General features: G+C 32.7%; 1 protein-coding gene across 4 annotated transcripts in view; it reads right to left on the bottom strand.

The window, feature by feature from the left end:
• The window catches only part of LOC147828914 (regulating synaptic membrane exocytosis protein 1-like), a 97,131-nt gene that overhangs the window by 70,114 nt on the left and 14,669 nt on the right, over positions 1-12,348 (bottom strand). For all 4 annotated transcript variants that reach the window (XM_087207736.1, XM_087207737.1, XM_087207738.1 and 1 more), the window contains one exon: positions 10,016-10,182. In XM_087207736.1, coding sequence (XP_087063862.1) covers positions 10,016-10,182 — 167 coding nt within the window. The remainder of the gene's footprint in view (positions 1-10,015; positions 10,183-12,348) is intronic.

Genomic DNA, 12,348 nt, shown 5'->3' with positions numbered 1-12,348 from the left:
CAATAAAACTGAATCCCTTTAAGAGTGAGAACCAACATTTAAACGCATCCAGCTCACCATAAGTCAGATTTAAGTGGAAAAGTTAAATATTAGTAATCAAAATCCAAATTCTGAAAGGTGTGCCATAGTTCAGGGTAGTCATCTGGTTAATAAAGCATCTAAGGATGAGTTCTAAGGCTTAAAATAACTCATACTTTCTATTATATTTGCAATAACTAACTTATATAGCATAATGCTATACTTCCAAAATTCTGAAGTATATTTTTTTTCACTTTTTTCTCACACATACCTGTGAGGTATGAGTGGCAGGTATTAATTCTCAGTTTTCAAGTGAGTATATGCCCAGTAGTACTACCATGTATGCATTCAGATCTGATTACAACAGTAGAGCTAGGGGTCATGCCTGTGGTGTCTTGCACCAGATACTCAGTATCAGCTATGGACTTAGTTATGCACATAGCAGGCATGCAATAAATGACTTAGGAATGAATGGGCATATGTATGACTAAACAGAAAAAGTAAGTCGAGGTCTACAGAAATTGTACACTTGCTAATGTTCTCAATATTGGTTAGCAACTGGACTGGGGGTTTAGCTCAGTGGCACCGTGCCTGCCTTGCAAGCACAATGTCCTGAGTTTAATCCCTGGTACCCAAAACAACAACAACAACAACAACCAATCTATCTATCTATCTATCTATCTATCTATCTATCTATCTATCTATCTATATTGTTAGCAACAGAACCACCCTACAGTGGGCTGAACCAAAGATGAGCATCTAAGTCAAAAGCCCTGTGCAGGGGAAGGGTGGTGGCCTGCATGGAGTCCTGTCCTGGGAATTCTGGTTGCAAGATGCTTTTTATTCAGTTGTCACCAACAACTCCCTTCATCCCTGGCCTCCGCATCCTGCCCTCTTCAATGCCAACATCCTTAAGAGTCCCAGAATCTCCTCCTTAGTTTGAGCTCTATTTTTACCCTACACATGAGCTCTCCGTCCCAGCTTCCATTGCTCCTAATGACTCAAACTGTCTGGATTTTATTGGAGTTTCCCCGTCCTCAGCTCTCTTCACACCCTCTTGCTTTCTTCCTGATTGCCATTTTCTCAAGCACTATAGATCTCACTTCTAGTGCAAGATGTAAACTCTCCACCCTGCCCTGCCATTTGCTCTCTTACTTTAAGATAAAGCCTTGAGCGCCATGATTCTTCTTATTTTTTCACTTTTTTTCTTATTTATTCATTTCCTTTTAAAAAATCCTTTTTAAGGGCTGGGGATTTAGTTCAGTGGTTCTGCTGCCTGCCTTACAAGTGCAAGGTCCTGAGTTCAAACCCCGGTACCAAAAAAAAAAAAATCCTTTTTAAGCAATTGTTAAAAATCAGGAAAATAATAAAACCTTGAATGAACATACACTTTTGACAATGTGAAAGATGATATATTGTGAAAAATTCTTTCATTCTCAAATGCCTAAAAACTGATGGGAAAATTGCAATGAATGCCTGTTGAGCTCACACACAAAAAAAGAAAGGCTTGTCCCCTGAGCCACAAGGCCAAAAGGGAACTGAAAACAGTCAGACCAGTAAGCAGATCATAAATGTCTGGAGAGGTTTTGCAGATGAGAAATTCAGAGGCTTAGGTCCAGGCCTGGGGAGGATTTAGAGTAAAATACTCTCTATGAGCCAGCATCCTTAAAGTAAGGCAGGACATGCATGTGTCTCAGTCCAAAGACTCAGTTAAGGAGAATTTCCAATGAACATTTCTCAGGAAGAAGGATGATCCCAGAATGAAGGTCTAAGATATATGGAAAATGGCTGACAGAGAAATTAGAAAATATGTGGCTCAATATAAAGCATTCAAAAGAAAATAACATGCAACAATAAAGAAATCAAATTATGATTAAAACATGACAAAACTATGTAAATGGTGTAGGGATGTCCGTAGAACTGAGATGTATCACATTCATTTTTTACTCCCTATGCAGAAGTAAAGGTAATTATTAATGTTGATAAATAATAAGATAAGCCCCTAAAGTAGCCAGTAAAAATCATTAAATTGTACAATATCGAGACTAATGAAGGAAATAAATTAAACAAAAATAATTCCATTAGAAACTAATCAGGAAAGAAGAAATAATAAAAAATAAAAATTGAGGAAACAAATAAAAAAGCAAAACAATACTAAATCCACCAGAAATCAAACAAAATGGAAATCTGTAAGTCAAATCATTAAATGATGAAAACTATAAACTAGGAAGAAAAGTTTAAATCCAGCTATATGCTATTTACAAGAGACAAAACTAAAATATTTGGTCACAGGTTGATGTAAAAAGATGTATACAATTAAACTGAACAGTTTTAAATGCTTCTATGCTCACAAAAGACAAAATACACTTTAAAACAAAAATATTATTAGGAATAAAGAGATTAACTACCTTATGATAAGAGAGTTAAATCATCAGGAAGATAAAAGAATTATGAATTTGAATATTTTTAAAAATCTTGTATAAAGAAAAGTGATAAAATGAAAAAGAAGCTGAAAAATCTTTATCATAGTTGAAAAGGTTTTAACTGAGCATTCTAAGTAAATATCAAATCACATTAGACAAATGATTACTAAATCAACCGGCGTTTGAAACAGTATATTAAGCATTGTGTACTGAAAGTATACATAGCTATATGCTTAACATTTAAAGATATAAATTCTTCTCAAGCACACCATAATTACAAAAATGACCAAAACCCAAAAATTAAACTTCACAAACTTCAAATAATTAGTACCAATCAAAATACACTCCGATCACAAAATCATTTAGGCAGTTAAGTTAGAATTAAATATCAAAAAGATATAAAAACACTCCATACTTTTGGAAATTTAGACTTATTTCTACATAGTGACTAAAAAATAAAATGTGATGAAATTTATATATAATTAAAATTACCCAAAAATAACACATTGCAAAACAAAATTGATGTGAAAAAGATAAAGCAGCATTTCAAGAAAAATTAGACCAATAATATTGGAAAATACAGGAAAAATTAATTTCATTTCTATAAAAGTATAATATGATTAAAAATGTATATTCATGGCAGTATCAAAAATTTATGTTGTCTATAACAACAACTATGCATATAAAAACTTTTTAGAGAACATTTTAAACTCCAATGAGAGATATTACAGAAGATAAAAAGGAATGAAAAAATACATACAATAGAAGACTCAACTTTCTAAAGATTCCAATCTACCTCAAATCTATTTTTATGTTCATTATAGTTCACACCAAGAATTTATTTCACAAAACTTAATGTATTTATTCTTTGTTTTGGGGGATTTTTTTGGTACCAGGGATCGAACTCGGGTCCTTGCGCTTGCGCAGCAGGCGGCGAGACCACTGAGCTAAATCCCCAGCCTCAATGTATTTATTCTATAATTAACATGTAAGCACAAAAGACTGAAACAGTCATGAGGCCACTGAAAAAGGAGTCTATCTAGTTCCATTTAAAAAAATATGTTCTATTATATTACATAGTAACTCAAAATCAATTATCACTCTGAAAATTTGCTGTACCCTAAGTTCTGGCTAGATAAGGAACTCCAGGTTTTACTATGGACTGTTTCTATAAAACTGCCATTACTTCCACTTTTTTTAAAGGAATAGAATATACTTTCACACATTTCCATAATGTATCTTAAGAAAAATAAGGAGGCACCGCCATAATTATGAGATTGCTGAGGCAGTGTTCGGAATTCTCCATGTGAGCCAATCAATGTAGGGAGATGTACACACACTGTTAGTGTTGTAAACAGTTAGTGCAGCCTGAAGCCTGAGTCTATCCAGAATGGATGTAATCAATTTTGACATCATGTTATGGATAAATAAGCACTGAAAAATAAATTAAAAACCACAGAATATTCTACCTTTAACTTCTGTAAAACATGTTTTGTGGATAACTTATCTGATAAGGCTGATATATTTCAGTATTTTGAAAACATCAGCAATAATTTTGAGTTGGCAGAGGTAACCAAACAACTACCATTATGTTTGGTACTAAGAGATACACCTTTCAATAAAATTATTGAAATGCAAAAAAAAAAAAAAGAAAGAAAAAGAAATGAGGTGACTTACCCTACTATGGCATTTACTATAAGTTATATCACTAAGCAATGCTAATTGTGATAATGTGGTGTTGGTACAGAAATACACCCTAGACACATGAAAGGCAGGAAAGAAACAGACTTTGGATTTGTAAAAAATTAACACAGAACACAGCTGACACCAGATGAATAGGGAAATTGTGCCTAGCATATGGAGACGGGGACTGGACAGGGAAGTCACAGGGATTCAGCTATAATGGTAATATTTGACTTTCAGGGTTGGTGGTAGGTGCACGAGTATTGATTATTATTTACTTTATGTGCATTTTAAATAATATATTATAAATTACAAAAAATGTTAAGGTTAAATAGAGGAAAGTGCTTTCGAGCTAAGCAAGCAGGCTCTTCATTCTGGCCGTCCTATTTACTGGCCATGTAATCTCAACAGATTACTTCACTTTTAGCTTCATTTGTAAAATAAGGTTATTAACAATTATATAATACTGTTTAGCAATAATGATTATTTGGATGTAAATCACCTATTAGACTATCTGGTTTATATAAAATACTTATATAATTAATGAACCACAATATTTTAACTGTAAGTGAAATATAATAATATAGGTATTACACAGGTTACAGTAAAAACTATGGAAAGTAACACATGAAACAGGTCAAGTTTGGGAAGCATTGATTCATGACGAAAGGGTATTCTAACCATTCTAAAGGGTGAACAGTTGCAGAAATGTGAGTATCTACCCAGTGGATGAATATTTAATGTTGATAACCCAAGTTCAGGCCTGGGGATCACTAAATAATGAGTTACTAATGGTTATAACACTGCTAGTTTAGAGTCAGCAGTCAGTTCTTCAATGTGGAAATACATAAATACACTTTTCCAACACCTGAAAACTTCCTCAGGGGCCACCTATTTTACTCTTTCATCTCTGATGTGTTAAAATCATCATATGGATCAGCTATATTAAAGACATTCAATGATGTATTAGCTACCAAGTTTCAAAGAACCTCAAATTTTTACACAGTAATCAAACTCAATTGAAACAAATGAAATAAAACCATAGGAATGGATTTTTCTACAAACAATGGAATGGTGCAATATATTTTTTAAATTCCATGAACAATTTTTACTTATTTTCTCCCCCAAAGTATAAGTCACTAAAATCTAATTATTTCCACAAATTAATCCACCTTGATAAGATACTCTTGGTTTGTTTTAAATTTTGAAAACCTTATTTATTGTAACTGACTATTGCCATTGTCTATTATACAGTAAGTCATGAAACTTCTCAGAATCTAACTAAACATATATTAGTTAAATCTACAATAACCTGGCCTCGTAGAAAGGTAAAAATGAAGATGAGGGACCTGTTTCAAAGTGTTCCAGCTCGGCTTCACTGTGTAGTAGTCTACAATGGTTTGGAAGAAAGAACCTGACTAGGAAAAGCTCCTCTCCTGTTCCCAAGGTTCTGCATCTGGCTATAATCAAGACGGTTGTGTCACTTGTATTTGTAGCTCAAGATGTATTTTTGTTGTATTGGATGGTATAATAATTTTAGATATGTAGTGTAATAGTTGATTCAGACATATGGTAGGGTAATATATTATATATTTAGCATAAAGCTAGAATATTTGTAAAGAGCATATGGGCTATCCTTTCCATTTCTTTATAGCTTTAATCTAATCATAGGTAACAATAGTGGGAATAGCTCATTAATCCTGAACTAGTAAAACTAAGATGATGTTATGAATGGAAACACTAGAACATAACTAAAACATATTTTTCTCTGTATCTTTGTGTTCAGACTCATCCTCTCCTTGTAATCTAATTTCCATATTTTCCCCTTTTCCTTTTTAGTACTTTAATAGATCTTAGCAAACTTTGTACAATAGTACAAATAGTACTATCCATAGTACTATTAGTACTAGTTCCATAGTACATAGTACTGGTTCCATAGTTCCATAGTACAATAGGCAAGCATGAAAAATTAAGTCTGTATAGATAAAATTAAATTAAATCGATAAATAAAATCTTTCTTGCTCACTTTGAACACATTTGATGCCAGTAATTAAAATAACGAAGCATATACAAGTTTTATTTATTCAGTACATTAAAATAGCAAGTGACTCTGCAGCTAAGTTCAAATGCAATTACAAAAGTCCAAAGATAATATTTAAGTGTTATTTTGTATTTCCTTACTGAACTACTGTGAAATAAGGGACATATGAAATTATTTTTGTAATATTTTTCAAACATAACTAATATTTTGCAAAAGATACTAACTTTCGTATTTACTCTCTACTAAAATTTGAAATATTAAAAATTTTAAGCTATACTGTTTTAAAATACTCCAAATGTATAAAAGAACATTTCCTTCTGTATATGCCTACTGACTATGACCATTTCCTTATGTATATGCCTACTGACTATTATGCCTACTGACTATTATGTCTACTGACAGCAAATGTCAGAGTAACTATTTACCTATGGAAGATAACTCCTCTATCCAATACTTTTACATCTCTAAAATTAAGAATGTAGAAAATAATGATAACTGGGCCTGAGGTCCAGGTCAGGGGCACTGTGCTTGCCTTGCCTCATACATGAGGCCCTGGGTTTGATCCTCAGCACCACATACACACACAAAAGATAATTGATAATAATCATTAAGAAAGCAATAATAAAAGAGACTAAAACTTGTTTGCATTAAATTCGCTCTTTGAGTTTGTCTGCTAAAATATCCATCAATGTATAGAAAATCAACTTTGGTAAAGCCAAGAAAATATAACTCATAAATTTAATGCTATTGGAAAATTACTGGTTTTAAAAGGTTCTAAAATTATATGATGTCTGAGTAATTTTGATTATGCTCACATTTGCCTTTAAAGATTTATTTTGTATAAAATTTGTCTGAGTTGAACGAAAGAGATATATGACTGAAAAAAATTCAGAGCTATTTCAAGAAAATTTAGCTCCTTTTGGGATGAATATGTTCTATAGAATATACAAAAATTTAAAAAGATAATTTAGAAACATAATATAATTATTTGTTTTTTCTTCCATGTGTATTTTTATTGTCAGCAATGTCATAGATATTAATACATACTGTGGCTATTTTGTATCTAGATCCAAAAACATTCTTTAAAGAATATTTAAGCCAATACTACATTTAAATGGAAGGGTACCTGTAGAACAAATTGGAAAAATCAAGAAACTCCAATCTTCATTGATCCTTATTGTCTTGAAATAATGCTTATTTTGTCTGTGAATCATTTTTAATCCACTTTAAAATTTGTAAGAATAACTTCTAATTCATTTTACCTGAAGAAATTATTTTATTCTAATACAAATGATATTGTTATTTTCTTTTCCAACTACAGATTTCCTGTAAATTTAAACTGAAAACGTGAAATATGTCGTACACCATCTTAAACAAACTAGTCCATCAAGTTAGCAGGAAAAACAGTTAGGTCTCTTCAAACTGGGCAGACTTCCACGGATGGGTGCATGGAGGACAGAAGGCTCTTTTTCAACTCACACAACTGCCCTAGCATTGCTAGCATAGCCCTGAGTCAATGAGATACTTGTGGTATAATCATTTTTCCAAACATTAACCCTTTAAAACAATAATGTGCAGGGTGACTCACTGTAGTCACTGTACTAAGCAGTGTTTGGAAAGCACTGGTATTTGATGTGACCACACACAATGGTGTAAATAATAAGGATAAGATCGTGTCAGATAGTTTCCTCCTGAGAACACTGGGTACTGAGCTGACTTCCGGGACATTGGTCACTGGCTTTAGGGAATGCTAAATCTTTTTATTGATTCCCAAAATAAAAATCATCCGAAGAAATGCACAATAAAGCATGTTATGTCATGCAACAGTTTGACAGAAGACATTTAAGGAACTGGAATACAACTATAGCTTTTAAACCATTAAGTGCATCATAATTTAGATTATATGATATGGCAGATATATTATACTTTGAGGTAGCTTTGGGAAATAGTAAAGCCCTTATGCAGGAAAGGAACTCAAAAGTTTGCTACTATTTCATGATATAGAAAAATATTCTATTATCAAAACTGATTAACTGCTGATTTTTTAATGGCAAACTTATAAAATCTATGATGATGTTAGTTACCAAAATAAAGAAATGAACAGTATTATATTAAGAATAACCATCTATAGCAGTGTTAGCTTTGATAGCAAGGGAGATTACAGGTATCTTGATTTTTTTACAACATTTTGTTCTGGTGTTCTCCCCATTCCACCATCTACTCCCAGGCTTTTACCCCAGGGTTGATGATGGAAGTAAACCAGCTCTATGGTTCCTGTTTGTGTGCACACACAGGCATGCTTGTGTGCTATGGGGATATGTAGGGAGAATGTGTGTGTGAAAAGTAACTAGCCTCTGAGTGTCAGAAGACTTTCCCCTGACTGTATCTTCTATTTTCTCTACCCTCCCTCATTTTTCTAAGATCAAATGTGTACCACATAAGCACAACCATGGACATAAAGTATGAGATTACAAGAAAAGTAGCTCTCATATTAGCTTAAGGCAAACTCATTTAACTATTAGCTTTAGTGCCCAAATTTACATAATCCACTTAAACAAAATAAACTCATTGTGTCTTTTGGGTCTAGCACTCTCCTCAGCACCTTTACCAAATAAGAAACAGTTTGTAAATCAAGAAGCAAGATCTTTATTTTTTGCTTTTTATCAAGACATAGCTACACTTGGTGTTGGTGTTGATTTGTTAATTGGCATTTCCCTCACAAAATGGCTACACTAACATGTAGTTTCCTTCCATACACTTTGTAAAAAATCATAGTCCCTTTTTGTTCAGCTGCCTCAAGTTTCCCTGTTCTTTCTTCTCTTTTTCAAACACAAGCAGTTGAAATTGCTCATGTGGATTAACAGACTATGAAACTGTTAACTAACAGTAACATGATTGTTTTCAATTTTCTTCAAAAGAAAAGACGTCAGGTGTAGAGAAACCTCAGAAGAAGGAATATTCAGAATGCATTGCATTGTATATCAAAATGTGAAATAACAAGATTTTCTCAGTATCGGAAAGATATTTCTTTCTATTTTTAACACAATTATTGGTACTTATCAACCCCAACATTCCCTCCATGAAACCGACTTCTGTCAACTAGTTAAGAACATATACAAAATGCGCTTTGTCAACAATGAGTGCTTTACTGTAGACGGCATATTTAAGGTCTTTTCCCTTTCATCAGAGTATCTGCCTTGTAAGAACACAAGGGCACTACTGGCAACTTAGTAAAGGCCATACAAATGTCTTACAACTCACAAAATATAACCTAGGGAATATATATTTTGTTACCATATGCATTATACTCTGTCCTGAAAATAGACTGACCATTATGACGAGATAGAAGAAAAGGTAGACAAACTACAGCCTCTGGGGAAAATGTAGCCCAATATTGTTTCAGAACAGATAGACAGACAGACAGACAGAGACAGACCAACCTGCTCATTTATTTGCATGGCTTTAACACTACAATGATATTGTTGAGTAAATGTCATGAATACTCTGCTACAAAGAATGAAACATTTACTATGTAGCCTTTTACAGAAAAGGTTTTCTGACACTGGACTAAAGGGTGCTCTGTGGATTTCAACGTATTAGATGAAACTTGCAAATGTGACACAGCAGTCAGGATTGTAGTACTAAGCTGTGCCTGGAAGCAGACAGTACCAAAATATTTAGTTAGTGATACCACACAGTACTTGGTAAATGCTTGACCCACCCACTTATTTTAATGAGATGTTTCTGGTACTTGACCTAAACTGTATTCTAGAAAGAACACTGCAGAAGCTGGTTGCATGGCATACCGAGGATAAAGACCCAGTAAATACAAACAGCATTGCCAACTCACCTGATTCTACCCCTGGGGAGCTCAGACTGCTCAGACAGAAAGCTTGTGCTGCTGAGGCGAGAGGCACTGCTGGTTCGGGAAATGGCAGACACATCACTGACATCGCTATCTGATGATTTGGCAGAGACGTTATCACAGCTTCTGTACTGATCTTTATGTATGTTATACTAAAGATCAAAAACAAGAAAGGGTGAGCTCCACCATCACATCATGGAAAAGAAAGAGAAAGCTGGTGAGGTTAAGGACTACTAAACCCCTCATTAGACAAAATGTACCTTCATAAAAGTGGGTGTGAATTCTAGAATCATACAGACATTACCATGATTTGCAATATAAAAAACTTTATGTACTTTCAATGATAAGTGATGGTTTATGAAGGCTGAATGAAAATTTAAATGATCAAGTGAAAACTTTCACAAATTGTTTGACATGATTTAAATCTGAAATGGTATTAATTTTTTTCTAGTATATCAGTTTATTTCTTCCCTTTCACTACTGCCTGTTTTAGTCACTCTGTATTTATGGTACAGACTGCTTTCATCTTTCTAGCTGTACTTGCTCATTATTTCTAAAACTATTCAATTTACCTATACATTTTCTGTGTTGTAGGACATCATATTCTCTTAATTTTCTTCAAAAGGTAACTCCACACAGAAATATTAAATCCAAGGGGAGCCACTGAGACAGACAACTTCATCTTGCTTTCTATTATGGTCTTATTAGACATTTTCAGATTTAAACTATTAATTCAGTATCAAAAGTGAAATATAAAATTCCTATTAATATTTCAATATATGCATATCTTATATTTAAATGTGTTTAAATTTGCCTGTAACACTCACTTTCTAAGATTCTAGGAATCATAAGGTACAAAATTCAACCCTAGGGAAACCGTTTCATTTTTCAGTGCTAGAGAATGAACCCAGTGAATCTATTCTTCTTTCTACTTCAAGTCATACTTCAAAGGACCACATAATAAACAGCCTATACACTACTGTAGTATATATGTGTTACATTCATAATAAGCAGTAAGGTTATGTAAATAATAGTTATATAATTTTAAAATATCTACTACATTAGTAGTTTTATCTCAGGTACTGAGAGTTAAGGTACTGTAACTTCTTACACAAAATGAAATATTTTGGCATTTAAGTTTCCTACCAAGCAATTTTTAAATTTATGAGCAATAAAGTTTGAAAATATCAAATGTTCATTAAACTTTTAGAAAAAGTGATTTATCCTCTGTAGTTCAATATCAGAGGAGTTTTAATGAATCTGATGTTGCTAACATATACTACATAAACTCATGTTAAACCCTGGCTCTATGTTTAAAAATTGTAATATTTTTAAAATATCCCTAGAGACTGGTTTACTTCATAATTCTTCATGTAAGATGTTTAGTCCTAAAACATTCAAATGTTAGTTTAAAACTGTCACCCCTCATGTGTACATATTGGTCAAAGAATTTTATATCAGGAATGAAAACAATTCACAATTTATCAAATATCTATAGTTATTTACCAAAGAATTTTTCTTAGTTGTATTTATCATTGAAAGTCAGATGCTAAGTTAAAATGCAAAGGAAACTCACATATGCTATTATGTTTAGTTACATAATTTCACGTTTGCTCTAACATTAATGATTTAAGATAACTTATTGAATGTGATGTGATAATTTGGTTTACCAGAAAATGCTATCACATCTAATACCATGATCCTGACAGATATCATTCTTTTCAATCAGAACTGTTTCTAATTTACAGAGTAGATGTGTAGCAGAGCTTGAATTTAACATTTGCTGGGTTCAAACACAACTGGGTACAAACACAATTCCTAGATTATAGGCTTTTAAATTACTGTGACAAACAAGATGGACTATATAATAATCATAATGTTTCCAAATGGGTTCCAATGATATCTTTTTCATGAGAAAACAGGAAATAACAGAGGATTAATGCTCTAAGAATTTATCTAGACATAGGAGATTTTTCCAGCATTTAGTTTTCTAATGTTTCCTTTATTCCGCAACTAAATATTAAGTAATAAAGCATAAACATGTATGTAAATGGAAATATTTCTTCAACTAAATAAATCTTCCTCTTCCATAAGACATCTCTTCTTCAACTTTCTTATATATAGATCTTTCCTATTAGAGCAAAGAGGCAAAATGAGGATGTCATAGTAAACTTTTTTATATTGAGATAATTTATCATTCTCACACAAGATCACAGTTCCTTTGGTTATTTGAACGAAATGAAATACTTTTATGTTTGCTTATCACCATTACATTTACTGTTTTTCAGAAACAAGTTAAATTTTAAATAATTTTTATC

The sequence above is a fragment of the Heterocephalus glaber genome, unplaced genomic scaffold, assembly GCF_053883595.1.
Source record: "Heterocephalus glaber isolate CG9 unplaced genomic scaffold, H.glaber_assembly_v1.0 deba00000818, whole genome shotgun sequence".
In the NCBI taxonomy this organism is placed as follows: domain Eukaryota; kingdom Metazoa; phylum Chordata; class Mammalia; order Rodentia; family Bathyergidae; genus Heterocephalus; species Heterocephalus glaber.
The sequence above is the reverse complement of the archived record's forward strand: the minus strand, read 5'-3'. Positions and strand labels throughout refer to the sequence as shown.